The 25,069-nt window shown below is 38.3% G+C and overlaps 1 protein-coding gene across 5 annotated transcripts in view; it reads left to right on the top strand.

Annotated features, from left to right (window-relative positions):
• The window catches only part of Vang (Strabismus domain-containing protein Vang), a 679,794-nt gene that overhangs the window by 639,395 nt on the left and 15,330 nt on the right, over window positions 1–25,069 (top strand). For all 5 annotated transcript variants that reach the window (XM_071659775.1, XM_071659774.1, XM_071659777.1 and 2 more), the window contains 6 exons: window positions 5,919–6,069; window positions 6,397–6,503; window positions 15,665–15,814; window positions 20,223–20,346; window positions 22,108–22,256; window positions 23,690–23,867. In XM_071659775.1, coding sequence (XP_071515876.1) covers window positions 5,919–6,069; window positions 6,397–6,503; window positions 15,665–15,814; window positions 20,223–20,346; window positions 22,108–22,256; window positions 23,690–23,867 — 859 coding nt within the window. The remainder of the gene's footprint in view (window positions 1–5,918; window positions 6,070–6,396; window positions 6,504–15,664; window positions 15,815–20,222; window positions 20,347–22,107; window positions 22,257–23,689; window positions 23,868–25,069) is intronic.

Below are 25,069 nucleotides of genomic sequence, written 5' to 3'. Positions count from 1 at the left end.
TACACAGACATATACATATATACACATGTGTATATGAAATGACAACACCCTCCCCCCGCACGCACGCGAGGTAGCGCTAGGAAAAGACAACAAAGGCCACATTCGTTCACACTCAGTCTCTAGCTGTCATGTATAATGCACCGAAACCACAGCTCCCTTTCCTCATCCAGGCCCCACAAAACTTTCCATGGTTTACCCCAGACGCTTCACATTCCCTGGTTCAGTCCATTGATAGCATGTCGACCCCGGTATACCACATTATTCCAATTCACTCTATTCCTTGCACGCCTTTCACCCTCCTGCATGTTCAGGCCGCGATCGCTCAAAATATTTTTCACTCCATCCTTCCACCTCCAGTTTGGTCTATCACTTCTCGTTCCCTCCACCTCTGACACATATATCCTCTTGGTCAATCTTTCCTCACTCATTCTCTCTATGTGACCAAACCGTTTCAATACACCCTCTTCTGCTCTCTCAACCACACTCTTTTTATTATTTTTATTACCACACATCTCTCTTACCTTTCATTACTTACTCGATCAAACCACCTCACACCACATATTGTCCTCAAACCTCTCATTTCCAACACATTTACCCTCCTCCGCACAACCCTATATAAAGCCCACGCCTCGCAACCATATAACATTGTTGGAACCACTGTCCTTCAAACATACCCATTTTTGCTTTCCAAGATAATGTTCTCGCCTTCCACACATTTTTCAGCGCTCACGGAACTTTCGCCCCCTCCCCCACCCTGTGACTCACCTCCGTTTCCATGGTTCCATCCGCTGCCAAAACCACTTCCAGATATCTGAAACACTTCACTTCCTCGAGTTTTTCTCCATTCAAACTTACCTCCCAATTGACTTGTCCCTTAACCCTACTGTACCTAATAACCTTGCTCTTATTCACATTTACTCTCAGCTTTCTTCTTTCACACACTATACCAAACTCAGTCACCAGCTTCTGCAGTGTCTCACCGGAATCAGCCACCAGCGCTGTATCAACAACGAAGAACAACTGACTCACTTCCCAAGCCCTCTCATCCATAGCAGACTGCATACATGCCCCTCTCTCCAAAACTCTTGCTTTAACCTCCCTAACAACCCCATCCATAAACAAATTAAACAACCATGGAGACATCATGCACTCCTGCCGCAAACCGACATTCACTGAGAACCAATCATTTTCCTCTCTTCCTACTCGTACACATGCCTTACATCATCGATAAAAACTTTTCACTGCTTCTAGCAACTTGCCTCCCACACCATATATTCTTAATATCTTCCACAGAGCATCTCAGTCAACTCTGTCATATGCCTTCTCCAGATCTATAAGTGCTACATACAAATCCATTTGTTTTTCTTGATATTTCTCACACATTCTTCAAAGCAAACACCTGATCCACACGTCCTCTACCACTTCTGAAACCACACTACTCTTCCCCAATCTGATGCTCTGTACATGCCTTCACCCTCTCAATCAATACCCTCCCATATAATTTCCCAGGAATACTCAACAAACTTATACCTCTGTAATTTGCACACTCACCTTTATCCCCTTTGCCTTTGTACAATGGCATTATGCATGCATTCCGCCAATCCTCAGGCACTTCACATGAGCCATACATACAGTCACCCCCTTTTTTTAATAAATTCCACTGCAATACCATCCAAACCCGCTGCCTTGCCGGCTTTCCTCATCCGCAACGTTTTCACTACCTCTCATCTGTTTACCAAATCATTCTCCGTGACTCTCTCACTTCGCACACCACCTCGACCAAAACAACCTATATCTGCCACTCTTATCATACAACACATTCAACAAACCTTCAAAATACTCACTCTATCTCCTCACATCACCACTACTTGTTATTACCTCCCCATTACCCCCCCTTCACGGATGTTCCCATTTGTTCTCTTGTCTTACGCACTTTTTTTTTTTACCTCCTTCCAAAACATCATTTTATTTTCCCTAAAATTTAATGATTGTCTCTCACCCCAACTCTCATTTGCCCTCTTTTTCACCTCTTGCACCATTCTCTCGATCTCCTGCCTCATTCTTTTACACATCTCCCAGTTATTTGCACTGTTTCCCTGCAAAAATTGTCCAAATGCCTCTCTTCTCCTTCACTAATAATCTTACTTCATCCCACCACTCACTACCCTTTCTAATCTGCCCACCTCCCACGCTTCTCATGCCACAAGCATCTTTTGTGCAAGCCATCACTGCTTCCCTAAATACATCCCATTCCAACCCCACTCCCCTTGTGTCCTTTGCTCTCACCTTTTTCCATTCTGTACTTCCTCACACAAGTCACCTTCCCAAGCTCACTCTCACCACTCTCTTCACCCCAACATTCTTTCTTCTTTCTGAAAACCTACAAGTCTTCATCGCCTCCACAAGATAATGATCAGATATCCCTCCAGTTGCTTCTCTCAGCACATAACATCCAAAGGTTTCTCTTTCACGCGCCTTTCAATTAACACGTAATCCAATAACGCTCTCTGGCCATCTCTCCTACTTACATACGTATACTTATGTATATATCTCTTTTTAAACCAGGTATACCCAATCACCAGTCCTTTTTCAGCACACAAATCTATATTATACATGACAGCTAGAGACTGGGTGTGAACGAATGTGGCCTTTGTTGTCTTTTCCTAGCGCTACCTCGCGCGCATGCGGGGGGAGGGGGTTGTCATTTCATGTGTGGCGGGGTGGCGACAGGAATAAATGAAGGCAGCAAGTATGAATTATGTATATGTGTATATAGTGTATATATGTATATGTCTGTGTATGTATATATATATATATATGTATACGTTGAAATGTATAGGTATGTATATGTGCGTGTGTGGACGTGTATGTATATGCATGTGTATGTGGGTGGGTTGGGCCATTCTTTCGTCTGTTTCATTGTGCTACCTAGCTAATGCGGGAAACAGTGACAGATTATAATGATAATGATAATAAATCTACAAGCTCTTCACCATTTTCATTTACAACACTGAACACTCCATGTCAACCAGTTATTCCCTTTGTATTCAACTCACCCATCTTTATAACTCAGTCTCGTGCATCAAAACTGGTAACACACTCTCTCAGCTGCTCCTAAACACTGGGGATAGGAAGGAAAGAATACTGCCCACGTATTCCCTTCCTGTCATAGTAAGCGACTAAAAGGGTTAGAAGCTGGGATTGGAAAACTGAGGGATGAAATAGTGTATGGTGATAGCACAGTATAGTGTAAAAAGATGTATTATGTTTGAGAAATTTCAAGAGATGAGGCCCCATGAGCATAGAATTCCCTTTCCTTGCTTTATAGATAGATGATCACAGACATTGTGATATTTGTTAATAGCTTCTCAGTAGGACTGGACTTTAATATATTTGCAGATGATGCTAAGATCATGAGAGAAATAAGGAACGATATAGATTGAATCTGCTTACTAAAAGACTTGGACAAAGTCCAAAGTTGGTCTGATGAGTTGTTGATGAGATTCAACAAAGGTAAATTCAGAGGATGGGACATAGCAAGAATGACCTTATTATGAAAAAAGCTACAGAATTTGTATGTGAGAGGGACCTAGGGGTTGGCATTGTATCTACCTTGTTTCTGCACCACATCTGGAGAAATTTAAAGGAGTCAAACTCTGTTAGCAAATATTGAAGTGGTTTTTAAGTACATGGATGAGGCAATGTTTGGCATGCAATTGACAATTTATGTAAGATCAAAATTAGGATATATTTTTCAAATGTGGTCATTGCATATATATGGTATGGATATATAAAGGACTAATGGCAACAGAGTGGTTTCTGAAATACAGAGATGAGTTACAATGAAAGGTCGGTCTGAATTTGCCTACCATGAAAAAAAAAAAGTATCTGGTATCTGCAGAGAATAAGTGCAGTTAAGTGGAAGAAGTATAAGGGAAAGCAACAAAAGGTGATGAGGAAGGTATGAGAGCTATAAAAACTGAAGATGAAAGATGGGGTGAGAGTTTTAATGAACTTCAAAAAGGATAAATAAAAGATGCTTTGGAAGTAGTTGGATAGTGAGAGGAGAACAAGAGAAAAAGCAGGGATGGTAATGGGGAGATCTGATTAGGAAATGATAAAAAACAAAAATGATGTGAAGAAGAGCTGTAATGAGAATATTGAAGGACCATGGATTGTGTTAGTTGATAAGGTGTTCAGAGTGAAGTGGTATGCAGAATGAGTCATGGCAGATGGTATGACAACAGGAGAGTAGGCATTGAAAGCATCATGTCAGATGAAGTGACAGGTGTTCATAGGATTGCAGATGAGTTTTTCAAGAAAGGGGCAGGCAGTCATAAATTGGTTAGTCAGGCAAATCATCATTTGTATGGCCCAAGGTGGAGTACCCAACCAGCAGAATGCTTGTATAGTATCCTTATATAAAGGCAATGGGGACAAAAAGAAAGGTCATGGTACCTGCTAAGGCATATGGGAGAGCAGTGTTGGAGAGTGTGTTAACATGCACTTAAAATGAGAAATATTTTTAGAAAGAGAGAATTGTTTGTAGCATTTTTGGATCTGGAGAGAGAGCATATGATAGGGTTGATAAAGAGTCCTTGTAGAAAATATTATGAGTTTGTGGGGTGAATGGAAATTTACTAAATGCAGTAAGGGATTTTTTGGTCCATAAAGTAAGGCATATGTGTGGCCACCTCCTTGAAGGGGGGTTCCTGTAGGGAATGGGCATCAGAGGTATAGACAGTGGGTAGGGAGGGACAAGAAACGATGAGTGTTTCATGGCAACATTAGGTCTGCATCAAGGATGTGTGAGGTCACTGTGATTGTTCAGTCTATTTATGGATAGGATTTTGAGAGAAATAAATGCAAGTTTCTTAGAGCAAGGGTTGGGTCTGTAGTATATTTGGGTCTGGAGGAATGCATGGGAGGCCATTCACATGCTGTTTGTAAATGACATGGCTCTCATGTTAGATTTAGAGGGAAATCCAGGAGTTGGTGACAAATTGTTGTTTGTTGGTGTGTATGGAGAAACCTAAGAAGAAATGTGAACAGAAATAAGATAATGAGGTGCAACATAGGGATGATATAGGATGGTTTGAGTGTAAATTTGAAAGGGGAGAACTGGAGGAAGTGGAGTGCTTTAGGTACTTTGAGGTAAACATGGCAGCAGATGGAATCATGGGATGGAAGAGGGTATTAAGGTCCCGGTTACTTTAGGAAACATGTGGAAGGAGAGATTAGTGTGTTTGGGCAAAGGTTGGTAGTTTTGAAGGTGTGGTAGTCCCAACAGTGATGTATGGAAATGGGTCTTGGGTTTTGAATGCAAAAGAATGAAAAAGGTGAAAATTTTAGAAGTGAAATACTGGAATGTAAGGAATGACAGTGTAAGAGAAAGGAATATGAGTAAACACAGCCTGATTGAGAGAGCAAACCAGATTGTGTTGAAATTGTTCAGACACATGAAGAGAATGAGCGTAGGATTTATTTGTCATAGTGGAAGGAGCAAGGGAACCCAAGAAGGAGACAAGGTTGGAATGAAGGAGGCTTTGGGTACTGGGGCCTGAATGTTAGGAAGATGAAGGTGTACATGGAATAGAGTGAACTGAATCTATGTGGTATATGGTGGGGAGGGGAGCAAAGTGCTGTCACTGGGCTGCAGCAAGGCATATGAGGTGGTTAAAGTAAACTATTGAGTAACCTCTGGGCTTTGGCTGTGGATGGAAGTTGCTGCTTTTGTTATATGTGACAGCAAGAGATTGCATGTGTTCCCATGAGGCTTTTTATGTTTGTCCCAGTTGCTACTTCACCAAGGCAGGAGAAGGAATTAGATCATATAAGATTTATATAATTATATGATTTGTATTTATATATATACTAGATGAGATGATTAGTTTTATTGATCCTCTATATTTCCACAGGCGGGTCAGTGAGATGACAGCCGGTGCAGGTGGAGATGGTGGGATGGGGGGGGAAGTAATTGAAGTACAGATTCTACCTCAGGATGATAACTGGGGCGATAATACCACTGCTATCACTGGCAATACCTCTGTACGCTCAGAGTCTTTCCAGGTAAGTCTTTTATATCTACTATTATGAATAGTTCAGTTTTTGATAGTGCTTTGATTAATTGACAATGCTTGATCAAATCCGTTCTATAACTATTGTTGCCTTCACTTTATGTAAAGCATGTCTTCTTATTTTGTTTATCATAATTGTTTTTAAAGTGGGTAGAGAGAATAAACTAATGCCTCCATTACCTTTTTATATTACTTGTAGTTCTCTCCTATGTTGAAATTATCATGTTATGTATTTTATTTTGTGAGGTTTAAATGTTATTTGTTTATGTGTACTGTGACATAGTGATTATCACTATCATTTGTATTATTATACTTTCAGGATGTTACTATTATTGGACGAGACCAGGAAACAGGCGTAACATTCACATGTCAGCGTTATGCAGGATCAGCCCTGTGTACTCTGGTTGCTTTTATTGCGTTTCTCAGGTAATATTTTTTATTTTATATATATACTTCTGTTATTTATTTTCAAAACTAATTTAATTGTATGTTTAAAACTTTATCATTATTTTGATCTGTAAAACTGTATCATTATTTTTTCTGTAAAATTGTTTCAGACTGCTATTAGATAGCTAATCATAGACTCTTCAGTGCATCATGGAATTTAAACTCAGTAAACAAAAAGCAAGATGTGTGATGGAAAAATACTTTACCATTTAGTCTTGAGAAATTGTTATGGCTGTTAATGAGGGAAACCATGGAGAAATACTTATTTTATGCATGACTCAAGAAAGATGCACATTATTAATCAAGAATTTCTGTTATTTAATGTTGGACCTTAACTTTTGTGTGGCAGTGGTACTAGCTTTTTCCACTGAAATTAAGATGTGCACAGAACATATTTTTAGTTAGGAGGTGGTGATTTTGTCTTTAATTGTTCCTGTGTATTACATAACTGCAGCAAAACTAAGTTGGGAACTGATCTTTTTGTGTTAACTGTTTTGCCTCTTTTACAGATATGTACTGTTTAACAAATGTATCCTTTAAGTCTTCACACCTGACTTTGTTGTTGGTTTAGTAATTTCATTGAACATTTTCCTTCTTTAAAAGAGTTTCTCAGAAATACAACCCCAGAATGTTATTCAGTGTAGCCTAAATAAGTGTCTCTCTTTGTGTGAGCATATTCTTTAACCCATTATACTGCAGCAGCATAAATAGTTTTGTGTATAAGCATATTGCATGAATATGTAAAATAAGTCTTGAAAGATTCTAGGATACAGTAGTATTGATACCGTAATTTATGAAATGTGATAGAATTTTTTGTTGTAACTAGTTTTAGCCTTTACTCTTTGCATTCACTGTACAGCAGACAGTTTGACTATATGAAGCACAGTATCAGGCTGTTTAGCACAAGCAGCAAAAGAGATGATGACAGAAGGCATAATAACATATGCTCACTGATTCTCTCTTGTGATCATGCATGGTTAATTGTGTGTTATTCACTATAGTACTTGTAAGTTTTCAAAGCTGTTCACTTGCATACAATTTATGTTGGAGATGGCATAAAAGATGCTTACATTAGCTGTAGGTTTGAGAGCATGCTGTATAACTCATTGTATGCAGGTGAATACAGTATTACTTCACTTCACAACATGCAGAGGGAAAGGCTTATATTTTAAGAGTCTAAAGGGCAGCTATTGAGGATCAAATGTTAAGAGAAGTATCGATATACTATACCAAATATAGGACATCACTTGGAGCTGAGAATATATTTTATTCTCCTGGGAACTTCCTTGTAATCTAGAACTGAAGGTGACACAAGCTCTGTTGTCAAATTTGAAGATGAAACAAGATTTATGGTATTCAGAATCAACTTGAATCTCCTTCGTATCAAAATTATAATTTGCATGTTATTTAATAATAGAGCAGATTTTCTTATGTATGAATGATGCAATGATTAGGCTAATATAAATCTTTTTGCAATCCCATGATAGTTGATGCAAATCTACTGTTCTCCTTATTGCAGACAACCTGTGACCCTCAGCATGTGAAATCATATCTCACATATTCAGTGAAAGCTAATGATTGAAATGTGTAAGATAGCATTTTGCTGAACCAAGTAATTTAACACTATCAGTTAAGAACAATAAACTTTCAGTGGTTTTCTTATGGGAATAATCCATATCCTTGTTGAAACAAGCATCACAAACCTTATAAAGCACAGAGATTTTGTTCTTGAGGGCAATTTGTAGATCATGATGTGGGACCTACTTGTTTCTTTGCTTGATATTTATAGCTGCTCAGGCAGAAAAGTCTTCCTCATATAAGTAGGTTGATCCACAAAGCAAAATAGTCATGAGTGCCTCATGCTCCATAAGTGAATGTTCCATGTTACCATGTTCAGAATTTTATGAACCACTTGTGGTAATGCATCTCAGAGAATTGCATCTCTCTGCACCTCCAGTTGTCCTTTTTGATGCTTGAGGTATCCTCACTTGAGTTTCTATGCAAAATTAAATGGATTTAGTATCCACCTGTGGGGTAAAAGATCAGGGAAATCCTGCTTTAGATGATTTTAGAGAGTATAGAAATAATTTTGAAATGCTTGATTAAGGTCAAGTGAACTGAGAATGTTACAGTCTTCCAGGAATGATAGAAATCATGTGAATTGAGAATGTAATAGTCTTCCAAGAATGATGGAAGTCATGTGAATTGAGAATGCTATAGGCTTCTAAGAACGTTCTGAGATTGGGAAATGAAGGTCTTTCAACTTCCCATTTTTCCCTCCCAGAGAGCCACCTTGGCCTGAAATTCAAATAGTTTCTCTAATAGCGAGACTGCACTCTCATCAACTCCTTCCATTGGTATTTTCAAGACATTCATATGGGTGAAGATGTCACTGAGATAGCATAGCCTTACCAGCCAGATACTGTCATTACGATTATCACCATCATTATACCTCTCCCTGAGAAACATAATGATATCACTTGCATCTCATGTAAGTCCTGAAGCTTTCTTTCGCCTGACAACCATGGCATCTTCAAGTAGAAGTGGAGGTGATGATACTTTATGTGAATTCTTTACAAATCTGATGGAATAGCTATATTTTCAATTTCAGAGCTCTGATTTTTTTTTTTTTTTTTTTTTTTTTTTTTTGCCGCTGTCTCCCGCGTTTGTGAGTTAGCGCAAGGAAACAGACGAAAGAAATGGCCCAACCCACCCCCATACACATGTATATACATACGTCCACACACGCAAATATACATACCTACACAGCTTTCCATGGTTTACCCCAGACGCTTCACATGCCCTGATTCAATCCACTGACAGCACGTCAACCCCGGTGTACCACATCGCTCCAATTCACTCTATTCCTTGCCCTCCTTTCACCCTCCTGCATGTTCAGGCCCCGATCACACAAAATCTTCTTCACTCCATCTTTCCACCTCCAATTTGGTCTCCCTCTTCTCCTCGTTCCCTCCACCTCCGACACATATATCCTCTTGGTCAATCTTTCCTCACTCATTCTCTCCATGTGCCCAAACCATTTCAAAACACCCTCTTCTGCTCTCTCAACCACGCTCTTTTTATTTCCACACATCTCTCTTACCCTTACGTTACTTACTCGATCAAACCACCTCACACCACACATTGTCCTCAAACATCTCATTTCCAGCACATCCATCCTCCTGCACACCACTCTATCCATAGCCCACGCCTCGCAACCATACAACATTGTTGGAACCACTATTCCTTCAAACATACCCATTTTTGCTTTCCGAGATAATGTTATCGACTTCCACACATTCTTCAAGGCTCCCAGAATTTTCGCCCCCTCCCCCATCCTATGATCCACTTCCGCTTCCATGGTTCCATCCACTGCCAGATCCACTCCCAGATATCTAAAACACTTCACTTCCTCCAGTTTTTCTCCATTCAAACTCACCTCCCAATTGACTTGACCCTCAACCCTACTGTACCTAATAACCTTGCTCTTATTCACATTAACTCTTAACTTTCTTCTTTCACACACTTTACCAAACTCAGTCACCAGCTTCTGCAGTTTCTCACATGAATCAGACACCAGCGCTGTATCATCAGCGAACAACAACTGACTCACTTCCCAAGCTCTCTCATCCCCAACAGACTTCATACTTGCCCCTCTTTCCAAAACTCTTGCATTCACCTCCCTAACAACCCCATCCATAAACAAATTAAACAACCATGGAGACATCACACACCCCTACCGCAAACCTACATTCACTGAGAACCAATCACTTTCCTCTCTTCCTACACGTACACATGCCTTACATCCTCGATAAAAACTTTTCACTGCTTCTAACAACTTGCCTCCCACACCATATATTCTTAATACCTTCCACAGAGCATCTCTATCAACTCTATCATATGCCTTCTCCAGATCCATAAATGCTACATACAAATCCATTTGCTTTTCTAAGTATTTCTCACATACATTCTTCAAAGCAAACACCTGATCCACACATCCTCTACCACTTCTGAAACCACACTGCTCTTCCCCAATCTGATGCTCTGTACATGCCTTCACCCTCTCAATCAATACCCTCCCATATAATTTACCAGGAATACTCAACAAACTTATACCTCTGTAATTTGAGCACTCACTCTTATCCCCTTTGCCTTTGTACAATGGCACTATGCACGCATTCCGCCAATCCTCAGGCACCTCACCATGAGTCATACATACATTAAATAACCTTACCAACCAGTCAACAATACAGTCACCCCCTTTTTTAATAAATTCCACTGCAATACCATCCAAACCTGCTGCCTTGCTGGCTTTCATCTTCCGCAAAGCTTTTACTACCTCTTCTCTGTTTACCAAATCATTTTCCCTAACCCTCTCACTTTGCACACCACCTCGACCAAAACACCCTATATCTGCCACTCTATCATCAAACACATTCAACAAACCTTCGAAATACTCACTCCATCTCCTTCTCACATCACCACTACTTGTTATCACCTCCCCATTTGCGCCCTTCACTGAAGTTCCCATTTGCTCCCTTGTCTTACGCACTTTATTTACCTCCTTCCAGAACATCTTTTTATTCTCCCTAAAATTTAATGATACTCTCTCACCCCAACTCTCATTTGCCCTTTTTTTCACCTCTTGCACCTTTCTCTTGACCTCCTGTCTCTTTCTTTTATACATCTCCCACTCAATTGCATTTTTTCCCTGCAAAAATCGTCCAAATGCCTCTCTCTTCTCTTTCACTAATACTCTTACTTCTTCATCCCACCACTCACTACCCTTTCTAATCAACCCATCTCCCACTCTTCTCATGCCACAAGCATCTTTTGCGCAATCATCACTGATTCCCTAAATACATCCCATTCCTCCCCCACTCCCCTTACTTCCATTGTTCTCACCTTTTTCCATTCTGTACTCTGTACTCTGATGAATTTCATAATTTTGGGCACATTGGCCGTGATATCAATAAGAGTATCTTGGAGATCATTAGATGTTTGTACTTGGTAATGGATCAGCTTTCTTCATTAGTGCAGTGTTGCTGACTTATTTTCAAGCATGCAGAGAACTCTTACTGTGCAGAGAGCACCATAAATCCTTTTGCCATGAAAAAGGCATCAAAATTGGCTGGGATATCCTCACTTCTGATAGTGATTTCAGGTAATACTAGTTTCAGTGAAATGATTCCTCTTTAGTATTCTCCTCTTTCATGCCTCTTGTAAACCACCAGTATTTTCATCAAAAAGCAGAAATTTTGATATTTCACGCTACAGTGAGGATCTTATCACTAGTATTCTGGAAAAGTGTTCACATGTAATTACAAACTTTATTCCTAAACAGAAATACAATTTTGCACCTTATCTTATTAAGTGCTGCTTGGCTGCTGGACCTTATCACTTTTTTCAAGTTTACCATTTCTACTGCAGTTTTCTTTGTTTCTTTTTGTTCTAGTGACCCCTCCAAGGAACCAACAGAGAATCTGAATTTGTTGCATGTAGAATAAGTCAGCTTGGTTTTTTGGAACAGAAATGCAGTCTCACTAGCTTCCTTAGACAAGCAAAGTACAATTTTTCCTTAATCTCAGGAGGATGGGTCTTTTTCAGGTGAGAATGAAGGTCATTATCATTGGATTTTTTTGACAGACCTTAAGTTCATATAACACTTTGCAGCTTTCAGTATGAGTGGGGATAATACTGGTGCATCCAGTCACTGCTTCTGTGCATTTTCTTGGTTTTTGGAGAATATTTGTATTATTTTAGATTTGAAAAAGGCTGAAATCAAATTCCCTCCTACAGAATAGATAAGACATGGGACACAAGGTGAAAAAGAAGAAAGTTGAAAGTAGAAACTAAAGTTTGCGAATAAGACAATTGATAATGTATAATCAGCCTGAATCCTCTTTTAATCCTTAAAGGATCCATGTCATTTCATTGTCAGCAAGTGTTTTTCATTTATTTTTATTTTGTTTTGTATTATCAGTATTACCATTGTTAGATTGCTCTTCATCACTTGTGCAAAAAATAACATCATCAAGTACATTGAATGTGATGTCTCCATGGTTGTTTAATTTGTTTATGGATGGGGTTGTTAGGGAGGTGAATGCAAGAGTTTTGGAAATAGGGGCAAGTATGAAGTCTGTTGGGGATGAGAGAGCTTGGGAAGTGAGTCAGTTGCTGTTCGCTGATGATACAGCGCTGGTGGCTGATTCATGTGAGAAACTGCAGAAGCTGGTGACTGAGTTTGGTAAAGTGTGTGAAAGAAGAAAGTTAAGAGTAAATGTGAATAAGAGCAAGGTTATTAGGTACAGTAGGGTTGAGGGTCAAGTCAATTGGGAGGGGAGTTTGAATGGAGAAAAACTGGAGGAAGTGAAGTGTTTTAGATATCTGGGAGTGGATCTGGCAGCGGATGGAACCATGGAAGCGGAAGTGAATCATAGGGTGGGGGAGGGGGCGAAAATTCTGGGAGCCTTGAAGAATGTGTGGAAGTCGAGAACATTATCTCGGAAAGGAAAAATGGGTATGTTTGAAGGAATAGTGGTTCCAACAATGTTGTATGGTTGCGAGGCGTGGGCTATGGATAGAGTTGTGCGCAGGAGGATGGATGTGCTGGAAATGAGATGTTTGAGGACAATGTGTGGTGTGAGGTGGTTTGATCGAGTAAGTAACGTAAGGGTAAGCGAGATGTGTGGAAATAAAAAGAGCGTGGTTGAGAGAGCAGAAGAGGGTGTTTTGAAATGGTTTGGGCACATGGAGAGAATGAGTGAGGAAAGATTGACCAAGAGGATATATGTGTCGGAGGTGGAGGGAACGAGGAGAAGAGGGAGACCAAATTGGAGGTGGAAAGATGGAGTGAAAAAGATTTTGTGTGATCGGGGCCTGAACATGCAGGAGGGTGAAAGGAGGGCAAGGATTAGAGTGAATTGGAGCGATGTGGTATACCGGGGTTGACGTGCTGTCAGTGGATTGAATCAAGGCATGTGAAGCGTCTGGGGTAAACCATGGAAAGCTGTGTAGGTATGTATATTTGCGTGTGTGGACGTATGTATATACATGTGTATGGGGGTGGGTTGGGCCATTTCTTTCGTCTGTTTCCTTGCGCTACCTCGCAAACGCGGGAGACAGCGACAAAGCGAAAAAAAAAAAAAAAAAAATTGAATGATATTTTCCTCCTCTTCTCCTGGACCCTGTCTTTTGTAGATCCGTTAGCTGTGTGGTAAGTTCATCTATCAGGTGCTGAAACACCATAAAACATTGTGTCATAACTAGATTTAAACTTCTCTATGATGATGATGACAGTTTTTTTATGTTACATCAAAAGGATAGCTAATTTGCACTTGTAATACAAATGATAAACAGTAAACTTAATTTACTTGCATGGGTTTGCACATCTAGGTCACTGGTAATGTGTATATAGAGAAATGTTTGTCCCCTGTGCTATAAAAGCAGTGTGAGGCTTCAGGCACATTAAGATTTGCTTGGTTTGAAATGGGGCCAGTATGAAAACACTGCTTATGATCAAAGATTGCAACTCCAGCAGAAACCCCTTGCAACCCTAAGGTTTTTCATAAGGACTTTTTCTAAGTTTTGAATGTATGCTAGCTTTAATTATGTTTGCGAGATGGAGATTATGAAAAACCTTGTGGTCAGAAGAGTAAATCATCTGACCAGTAATGTATTCTGCCTTATTCCTTTACTGTACTTAGATAAAACAAACAACTCAGCAAATAGATATCTTACAGTTTTACTGGATGCAGACTATTAGAAGTAAAGAGTGTTTAATTTTTTTAGATTTTCATGATATTACACATTAAATATAAAATAACTGCTCATTAGTGGTTGTATTTAGCATTCTTGGTAGCTGAAATATGGCCAGAATACTCCTATGTATTTCACTAGAAGAGTTATTTGGAAATTATTAATGTGCCTAATAGATATAGGAACTTTTGTTACTTTTAGTTGGATTGAAGTTAACCAGTCATTAAGATTTCATTTAGACTTTTCTTTTGTTTGGCTTCAAGATTATGTTTAACTTTTAAGTTATTTATATATTTATTTTGCTTTGTCGCTGTCTCCCACGTTAGCGAGGTAGCGCAAGGAAAGAGATGAAAGAATGGCCCAACCCACCCACATACACATGTATATATATACACGTCCACACACGCAAATATACATACCTATACATCTCAACGTATGCATATATATATACACACATAGACATATACATATATACACATGTACATAATTCATACTGTCTGCCTTTATTCATTCTCATCGCCACCATGCCACACATGAAATAACAACCCCCTCCCCCTTCATGTGTGCGAGGTAGCGCAAGGAAAAGACAACAAAGGCCCCATTCATTCACACTCAGTCTCTAGCTGTCATGTAATAATGCACCGAAAACACAGCTCCCTTTCCACATCCAGGCCCCACAGAACTTTCCATGGTTTACCCCAGATGCTTCACATGCCCTGGTTCAATCCATTGACAGCACGTCGGGGATAGGGGAGAAAGAAAACTTCCCACGCATTCCTCACGTGTCGTAGAAGGCGACTAAAGGGGACGGGAGCGGGGGGCTAGAAACCCTCCCCTCCATGTATTTTAACTTTCTAAAAGGGGAAACAGAAGAACTTTTAAGTATTTCCTCTTATACTAGGTACTGTAATTTTTTTTCAGATTTGTGTTTTTTAATTTCATAAGTGACCAATTTGTAAACTTGTTAGTTCTGTGATAATGATTTTGATGCATGTTTGGAGTTGTAACAAACCAGTTGTGGAATTTGTGAAGAGCACATATTCACAAACTTACTTGAGGTTATACCTAAATGCCTGCCATATTGAAATTCATAATGGCTGACAATTAGAATAATTTGATTTTGTGGTGCCTAGTGCTACTTTTGGGGGGTATTAAGTTGAATGGTGCCATTTTGTGGATGCTGCAGGCACCTCCATGTTGAAATTTAATTGGGAGTGTCTGTATCCTGTTCAAAAATTACATATGGTGCAAACATAATATATTAGTACATTATGTTTTATTCCCTTTTATTTCTGTTGATTGAATATTTGCACTTTTCAATATTTTTTGAAATTTGAGAATATGATGTAGTTTTGTTTATGTTGTTGTTTTTCATTTTATAGCCCGGTTGCTATGGTGCTGATTCCTCGACTGAATGTAATAAAGTTGAAGAGTGAACATCTCAAATGTGACTCCGAGTGTGATGGTCTCCTTATCAGTTTCTCCTTCAAACTTCTCATTTTGCTCTTAGGATCATGGGCACTCTTTTTCAGGTGAGTCTTTATGAAGTGTATGATTAATGCAGCTTCAGAGCAATTTCTTTTTTTTTTCCTTTTTTTTTTTTAGCTGTAGGAACTAAAATTCATTTCACATAGAAATATACCTCATCAGAATCTTAGTGCAAGTATGTAAAAGGAAAATCAAGGTACAAGTCAGGAGAATGGTTTTCTTCTTTTATTTAACCATCTATCTATCTTTCTGTCTATATCTCTGTCGATATCTATGGTGCCCGTTCCCTTTGAGAATTCCCTCGAGGTGGTGGCCACAGCAAATTCTTTTTGGCAGTCTATTGATATAGACCAAATGTACCAAGACACAAGGTAGATCTGAGGATCTCTGTTACCTTCATTCAGTTTGAAAAGACTTAGCCTCTTCTCCCTTCCGTTATGCTTTTTTTTTTTTGCTGCTTAGAATGTTTTTCCTGCTTCCTTAAAATGTCAGTCATCCTAAAGTTATACCTTCTCTGTATTATTTTTCCTTTGTCGAAATGTATCTTCATTCTGTATGCCTGTCTGTGTAATTATATATCTGCAGTTACAGTGCAGAAATTATGCACTAATGGGTCCCCATTTCCTTAACTTGCTTTTGTATCATACAGTCTTTTAATCTTGTTTATACTGTTTGTATTTACTGTTTGCTCTTAGATCGAAGCTTTTCTTCTTCATGTCTTTTTAACTAAAGTGGTGCAGTACCTTGTGATTAGTTTCTTTTTATGCTCTACTGTTGATTTGAGTTGCCATTTATGAGGAACTGATCTCTATTTACTTCATCAAATCTATTAGAGGCTGCCTTGGAAGTGTGTAGTACAACATGTATAGGTAGCAGAAAGAGATGCATCATAGTGAAATGAAGATTTCAGAAAGTTAGCATGGGAGTAAAAGATATTTTAGAAGGAGCAGAATCTACCAAAAGATGATGATGAATAGAGGACAAAGAGCGTAGAATATGAAGCCCTGAACAGAATAGTTAAAAGGGTGTTACATATTATTTAAAAGAAAGGAAGTGAGGATCTTAGGAGAAAAATGTAAAAGTATATAAGAGAGACTATCAAACTGTTTCGGAAGGAGGGAAATAAAAGAAAAATAGAGGTATATGTAAGGAACTAGAGTTTATTGGATAAGACTGGGAAAATGCAAATATCAAAGAATGAAATATGTTAAAGAGACAGAATGTGTATTACAGAATTACTTTTTCCAATTAACTTATTATTAAATATATTTGAATACAGAAAGGTTTGGTTTAATCTAATTGAAATATAACTTTTTTCAATTAACTGATTATTAATTTGATTTAAGAATTAAAAGTTTTGATTTAACCAAACTGAAATATCTCCTTTTGAAAAATGCGATTTCATCAATTTGATATATTTATTTTGTACCTGCTTTTTGTCATATTGAGATATCTGTGTAAAACATGCTGTCACAAGAAGGTCAAGATAAAATGTCTTACTCTAAGACATGTGAGAAAGACCAACATTGCATTGTTGGCCAACATCATTTGTTATGTAATTCATTTGGAGAGAAAGACTTTTGTGGTTTTGAATTGAAATAGAAATAAAAATCTCAGGCTCATTGCTGAAATGACATAACAAATGAAATGAAATTATAATAAGTGTCAAGTGTGTGTAAATATTGTGTAGAAACTATTTTGTAAAATTTATTCTGCATTTATATTTACAAGAGTTGAGATTGTAAGAATGCATATAAAGTAATTTGATTTATACATGAAAAACATATAGATGATAAAACCTTATAGAATAGAGTTATCCTTATGTTTTGCACTGTACTATATTCAGAAAGAAAACACATAGTTTGTAAGACACTGGCACCCAGAGGCACAAGGTGAGCTTGCATCAGTACAAGTATATCATCACCCTGATTAATTTGGTACGATGTTGACTCTCCAGACTGCTTTCTAGAAAGTAAAATTTGATTAACATTGAAATTGAACTAGTTAGCTTTCTAAGGTTGTGATAACTTGGTGAGATTTTCAAATTAACCTAAACAGATCATTTTGGAATTTAATTGACCCAGCCCAGTATTTTAAGAAATGATTGAAAATTATTGTGAAAGAGCTTTGCCTGTTGATATAGTAGGATAAGAAGCAAGGAGTGAGAAAAAAAAGATATGCTAGAGAAGATGGCTTTACAAAAGGAAGAGGTAAGAAGAGTGATAGAACTCGAAGAATGGGAAAGCTTGGATTGGAGTGGCGAGTGAGGTGGTGAAGAGTGGATGTGAAATTCCTGTGGAGGGGATCCAGAAAGTGTGTATGGAAGAATGGAAAATATTTCAGATGAATGGTGACAATATAAAGACTAATTCTTTGTAACTAAAGGGGGGGGGGGGGAGTAAGTGATTGTAAGAATTACTGAGAAGTAAGTCTTCATAGCATATCTTACAAGGTGTATGGTAGGAGAATGATTAATTCTGTTAAAAAGGATAAGTAAACTGCTTCTTGGTGAGAAACAAAATGGGTTTAATAAGGAAAAGATATTTTGCTCTTTGGCATGTAATAAAGAACCAAAGAAACAATAAATGGAATCTACACATTTATGAATTAAGAAAAGGCTTATGATAAAGTGTTTATAAAAGAACTTGTGAAGTTTTAGCCTTATATGGTGTGCATGGAAGTTTTTGAACGTTAATAGCTTTGATAATGGAAGGAGAGCATGTATAAGAGTTTGACATAGACATGGAAGTGCATCAGGGTTGGGTGATGTCATCATTGATAATTAGTGTTTTTATGCATGAAGCAGTATATGAGATGAGAGTAAGTGGGTTGATTTTCTTTTTTTCTGATAGCTGTTGGTTTATTACTTAACCATGGAGAAACAGAATGAAAGTTACCATATGTCAGTATATAGATGATTCTAACTTGGAAGAATAGCTCAAAAGAATTATTAGCTGTTTCAGTGATATATTTTAGGAGGATGTTGAGAGTGAATGCATGCCCCTTGAAATCCCCAAACTTTTGACTGGGAATGGCTTAAGTCTTTGCTTTCTGAGCTTCCTTGCTTTGGCTTCTCTGCTTCCCTTTGTATGCATGGCTTTCTTTCCAGTTGGTCCATTGTGGTAATTATCAGTGGAGCTTTCTTCATTATAGCCTGTCAGAAGTTGTTCCTCAGGGGGTCTGTCCTATCACCTACTCTTTTTTTTTTTTTTTTCCATAAATGCTTTCATATTTTCATCCTCAACCAAATATACTCTTATGCTGATGTTTCTACTCTACATAGTTCAGCCATTCTCCCTCCTATCCTTACTTTAGCACTAATTCTTTTTCTTGCAGTAAATGTGTGTCTTCTTGTAATTCAGATCTCTACAGCATCTCAGAATGGGGAATTTGTAACTAACTATAATTTCTACCTATATTTTTCTAGATATCTCTTGTTTTCTCTTAATTGTAGCCTCTCAGTCATATATATACACATCTTGGGTATAACCATAAACTTGGTGTTTCACCATATCTTTCATTCTGTTCTGGAAAACATGTAATGAATATCACAAGAGTTTGCATACGAAAAGCTGGGGGTTTTGTATACAGCAATTATTCTTGTGAGGAGCTGTTCCAGATATATAGGAATCTTGTTAACCCCATAGCAGAGTACTGTTCACATTTTTAGGGTGATGGCTTCTCCACCTGAGCCAGAGTGGAATCAGAAGCCTTCCACCTCATTAACTCACCAGCTCTCATCTCTTGTTAGCCATTCCTTTTCATCTGCTGTATTGTCACTACCCTCTCTATGTCCTGCAGGCATTGTTTTGGCCTTTGCTCATGTGAGCTTATTCCCCCACCACTAAAGCTTGGAACTGGCAGTTGCTTCCCATGTTTTCTAATCAAGGGTTGGCCCTTCTGATACCACCTTCCTTTTAACTGGAAATCTATGGAAGTCTCTTGTGTTACCATTTCCACCTTTAAGCATGAGGTTTACAAACACTAAAGCAACTTTGAATCATCTCTTTATTCTTTTTCATATACTCCATTTTTGCTTTCATCAAAGATGACCCATGATTGGAGTGTTTTTCTCATGCTGTGTTGATTACTTTGATAAAAGAAAAATACAAGATGCTAGTATTTAGAAGGAAGGGAAATCAGAGTGTAGGATAGGTTTGCATGGTGAAGAACTGGAAGTTGTAGATGACTTTAAATATTTGGAAATAAGATTTAGTAAGGACTGTAGTTGGCATGCTGAAGTTCAAACTGGAGTCATGCAAGGAGAAAAATTGGAGTTGCAGTGAAAGCTGTGGTGAATGGTAAAAATGTCTTGATCTGTAGTGGATTTTGCAGTTTTTGCAAAGTATTTTCATTCATTCATCTAATCATTATAGAGCACCAGGTATAAAAACTGTATATTAAATGAATATTTTTCTTTTATTTCTTAATAAATTTTGTTTGTATTTGCAGGCAGCCTAAAGCCACTATGCCCAGAATATTTATCTTCAGAGCATTAGTGACCATGCTTATATTTGTCTTCACCTTTTCTTACTGGCTCTTCTATGTGGTACGCATCCTTGAAAATAAGGAGGAGGTAAGTTTAATTCAGTCATACTTTTGTTGCACTTATATTAAGCTTAGCATATTTAATTTGTTCCAGCCTAGGTAAGTTTTGGACATGTGTTGTGATAACTGCATAGTCACTGATTGATTGTGCTTGTTAACATATCACTCATAAATTTTCCACTAAAAAGCCTGAATAGAAAAGTGTGCCTTTACGAAACTAAGCTAAGGAGATACATAAAGAAATTCTGTCTTCAGTTAAAAGTGCATACTTTGTACTGCTGTTCAAGTTTACTGTTGATTTTGGAATACATGTATCATTTCATTTTTCACAGTTAATTGGAGTGTCTGTGAAATCATAGCTTCACTTGTAATTTTTTTTTTTATGTTACCAATGTAGTGCCAGAAATGTGGAGAAAAGGCTTCATTTGCTGTCATTTATTCTCTAATTGTCATTTGTAATGCACCAAAACCACAGTTCCCCATCCGCAACCAGGCCCCACACACCTATCCTTCATATTGCCCTCAAACATTTCATTTCCAACACATCCACCTTCCTCTGTACAACCCTATCTATAGCCCTACCTCCCGAATATATGATATTGTTGAACCTACTATTCCCTCAAACATACCCATTTTTGATCTCCAAGATAACATTCTCTCTTTCCACACATTCTTCATCGTTCCTAGAACTTTCATAGTCCATTGCTGGCATTACATCGCTAATGCAAGAAACGATGAACGAGAATGAAAAATAATTCTCATTCTGCATTACTTTAAAAAAAAAGAGCAGAAGAAAGAGTCAAATTGAGGATCTGTTATCCTTTGAGGCTCAGTCATCTGGTTTGGAAGCTGCCTCACTCAAAGGGGAAATAGCAAACTTGTGTGGAAAAATACATATATGTAGAGGTGGTAATAAACAAGAGTGTGATCGAAAGAGCTGAAGAGAGTGCTGCTGACATTGGAAAGAATGAGTGAGGACATATGTGTCAGAAGTGGAGGGAACAAGGGGAAGGGGGAGACCAAGTTGGAGGTGGAAGGATGGAGTGAAAAAGATTTTGAGTGATTGAGGACTGAACTTGCGGGAGGGTGAATGGCATATAAGGAATGAGGGTGAATGGTATATAAGGGATAAGAGTGAATTGGAATGACATGGTACACAGGATTTGCTGTGCTATTGTTGGACTGAAGTAATTGGGGGAAACCATGAAAAGGCCTCTTGGGCATTATTGTGGAATTGGCTTCAGGAGTGCTAGAGGGTGTGTTGATTAGATCTTTGTTTTGAAGAATTTGAGTGAGAGGTACTTAGAGGTGTCATGTATAATGTATTGAAACCACCACCTCCCATCCAAGACCAAGCCATACAGACTATTCCATTCTTTACTTTGCTTCATATGCCCCAGTTCAGCCAATTGACAGCACATAGACATCATATATCATGTTAATCCAATTTGTCTATTATGTACACACCTGTCACCCTCCTGAATGTTGAAGCCCTTGTACTCTAAAGACCCCTTCATGCCATCCTTCGTCAACTTTTTGTTCTTCCCCTCCCCCTCCCTTCCTCCACTTCTGACATATAGATCCTCTTAGTTCATCTTCCTTCTTCCCTCTCCATATGTCCGATCCACTTCAGAGTGCACTTCCTGCCATATCACATCAGTAGTATAATTCTCTCTCTTATCTCAAAAAGTTCAAAATACATCTCAATGTTTTATCACCTCCTGTGTAAGAAATCACACATGAATTTTTAAAAAGAATAACAGTATATGTATTCTAAATCTTTTGGCAGGTACGTTACCGATCAATTGTATACTTTGCTGTGAGTCTAGTGGATGCATTGCTCTTCATTCATTACCTAGCTGTGATCCTGCTGGAGTTGAGACACCTCACTCCACAATATGCTGTCAAGGTCCTCAGATCCCCAGATGGAGAAAGCAGGTAAGACAGAGACAGTCTTGGAAAAGTTTTGATGGCATGATGCAACCTGGATAGGGCTATACTTTTAACGTACATTTTGCAGTATTTGATACATACGTCTTGACCCAGAACATTAGTAGATTTTTCAGCCAAAGTTATAAAATCTTTACTTATCTACCATTTTTCCTGAAATATATTACACTATGCATTTTTTCACTCAGAGGTTACACACACACTTTAGTTCCCTCTTTAGTGAGGTAGATGCCATTTGCCTGTACAGTGAGAAATTAGAATGCAAGTGAAAATGGTAAGGTTTGCCTAAGAGAGAGAGAATTGGTTTACACAAGGAAAATTAGAAGAACAAGAAAATGTAGAAATATGTATGGACTTCTGAAAAGTATGCTAAATGCACTTGATGGTACATGTACGTTACTTTGGGGAAAGGCAAGCAATTATCCTTTCCATTGATAAGTCTTTTATGGTCACATCCACACCAAGTCATGACTTGATAACTTTGAATTCTGTTTTAAGCTCAATGCCATCATTACTTGAACATGTATATGTGGTAATCTTGCCCCCAATTTTTTTTAAATCTTCAAGTATCTTTGTATTACTTCTGTACACATTTGCATAGGAATCTAGAACATCCTTGATGTCAGACTCCAGAGATTCGTGAATTTTTTATTTACAAATATTTTTTATTGATCTCTTCATTGCTGATGCCTCCTTCCCAGTAGGGACACTTTGCTTGCAATTGACCGTCATTGAAAAGTGTGTAAGATGCCTTGTCCCTCATAGCATGCTTGATCCCTCGAACACATTTCTAGGTCCTATCCTTAATATATTCTCTCACTTTTCCCTTTAAAGATTATGGCTGTCACTTTTGCCTTCGTCTTTCTCAGTCTTATATATTTTCTTTACTCCTAGAATTATGACTCCTTTCTACGTGCCCATGCCACTGAAGGTCACAAACCCAGTTTGTGACAGCATATCTTGTTATATCCTTAGTATATTCTCTCACTTTTCCCTTTAAAGATCATGGCTGTCACTTTTGCCTCCTTCTTTCTCAGTCTTATATATTTTCTTTACTCCTAGAATTATGACTCCTTCCATGTGCCCATGCCACTGAAGGTCACAAATCCAGTTTGTGACAGCATATCTTGTTATTTTTCTGAGATCCCATATTTGTACACTTCAGCATTACATATTCCAGCCCATCTGCTTATGGAGTAAATACCCCACAAATAGCTCATTTCAGCAGCTTGAATCTATGTGTAGGTCTGGGTTGGCAGAGGCTTCTCCTCCTCCTTCTCCTTCATACGCACAACTTTTGATGTGGGGAAATGTCTTACATGTTTTTGATTAAGAGATACTGATTTACTGATAGACATATTGACAAAAATTATAGTTTTCCTTTCAATTGTATAATACTTAACATGTTTACCTGGCTGCAGGTGGTATAGTATTGGACAGCTGAGTGTGCAGAGGGCAGCAGCATGGGTTTTAGAGAAATACTACCAAGATTTCAGCATCTACAACCCCTATTTAGATCGTCTACCCTCTAAGAAAAAGCACTCGGTCAACTCATCATTCAAATACTATGATGTTGATGGCAATGAGGAAAATGTTGAGGTTAGTGGGTTAAATGTAGAGAAATTTAGACATTATTAGGATAGCAGTGTAATCTGTTTTTCATGTATTCTCTGAATCATACATGTGAACTGAATGCACAGTAGCTTCCCTTTTGCTCGTGAACTGAATGCACAGTAGCTTCCCTTTTGCTCAGTCATATTGCATTGTGGAGACTGGTGACCATACTCAGTTCAAAAACGAAGAAGAACCATCCCAAAAACTAAGGTGACGGCATTGTTAACTGATTGGGTTAGCAGGTCTCATCCTATACATACACAGTAGTTATGAAGCTGCTGGGCATTAGTTTGTGACAGTGATTTTTATTTCATTTATTCATATTTTTACCTCTAGGAATAGAGAGGAAAGAATACTGAACTACCCATGTATCTCCTGCTTGTTTCAGAAGGCAACTTAGAGGGAACAGAATTGGGGGCAGGAAATCCTCCTCTCTTACGAGATCTTTTTCAAAAATAGTAAGAGAGGAAGGTACTAGGTGGGAATTTTCCTTCAAAGGGCCAGTTGTTTGTTCATGATGCAACTTGACTCTGACAAAGCATGGCAGGATATGAGGGAAAATTATATAATGTTTTCATTTTTAAAATGCTTTCTATTCTTTTATTTGTGTTTTTTCCTGTAAGAAAGGGTTGTGAGTGGCAGATGAGAAATTAAGTAGCTACTGAAAGAGAGAAGAGAGGTGTATGGGTGTTATTTGCAGAGATGGGGTGCATGTGATTGAGAGATGTACAAGAAAAAGTATTAGCTGGAGGTCAAGAGCTAGGTACAGTGACTGTAAAGAGGGCAAGTAGGGGTTGAGATGAATGGGTATCAGCATACTCCTGGGAAAGTAAGAAAATAAGTTAGAAAAAGGTTAATAGTGTGAGAAATACAAAAGAAAAATTGGAACATCAATTGCAAGGGTCAAATGAGGTGAAAAGGAGTTGGAGTAATTGTTTTGAAGGTTTGTTAAATGTGTTTGATGATAGGGTGACAGATGTTGGGATTTTTAGATGTGGAGATATGCACAGTGAGAAAGTGTAAAGCAGTTTGGTGAAAAGAGAGAAGAGGTGATGAAAGCATTGCATACAACGAAGTGCAACAAAGAAACGGGAGTGGATTGGATTGCAGTTGAATTTCTTAAGAAGGGAAGGTGATTGTTTTGTTGAATGGTTAGTTAGGATTTTCATTGTATGTATGGCTTATGT

This window comes from Panulirus ornatus, chromosome 68 (genome assembly GCF_036320965.1).
Source record: "Panulirus ornatus isolate Po-2019 chromosome 68, ASM3632096v1, whole genome shotgun sequence".
Classification (NCBI taxonomy): Eukaryota; Metazoa; Arthropoda; class Malacostraca; order Decapoda; family Palinuridae; genus Panulirus; species Panulirus ornatus.
This window is presented reverse-complemented; position numbering and strand designations above follow the sequence as displayed.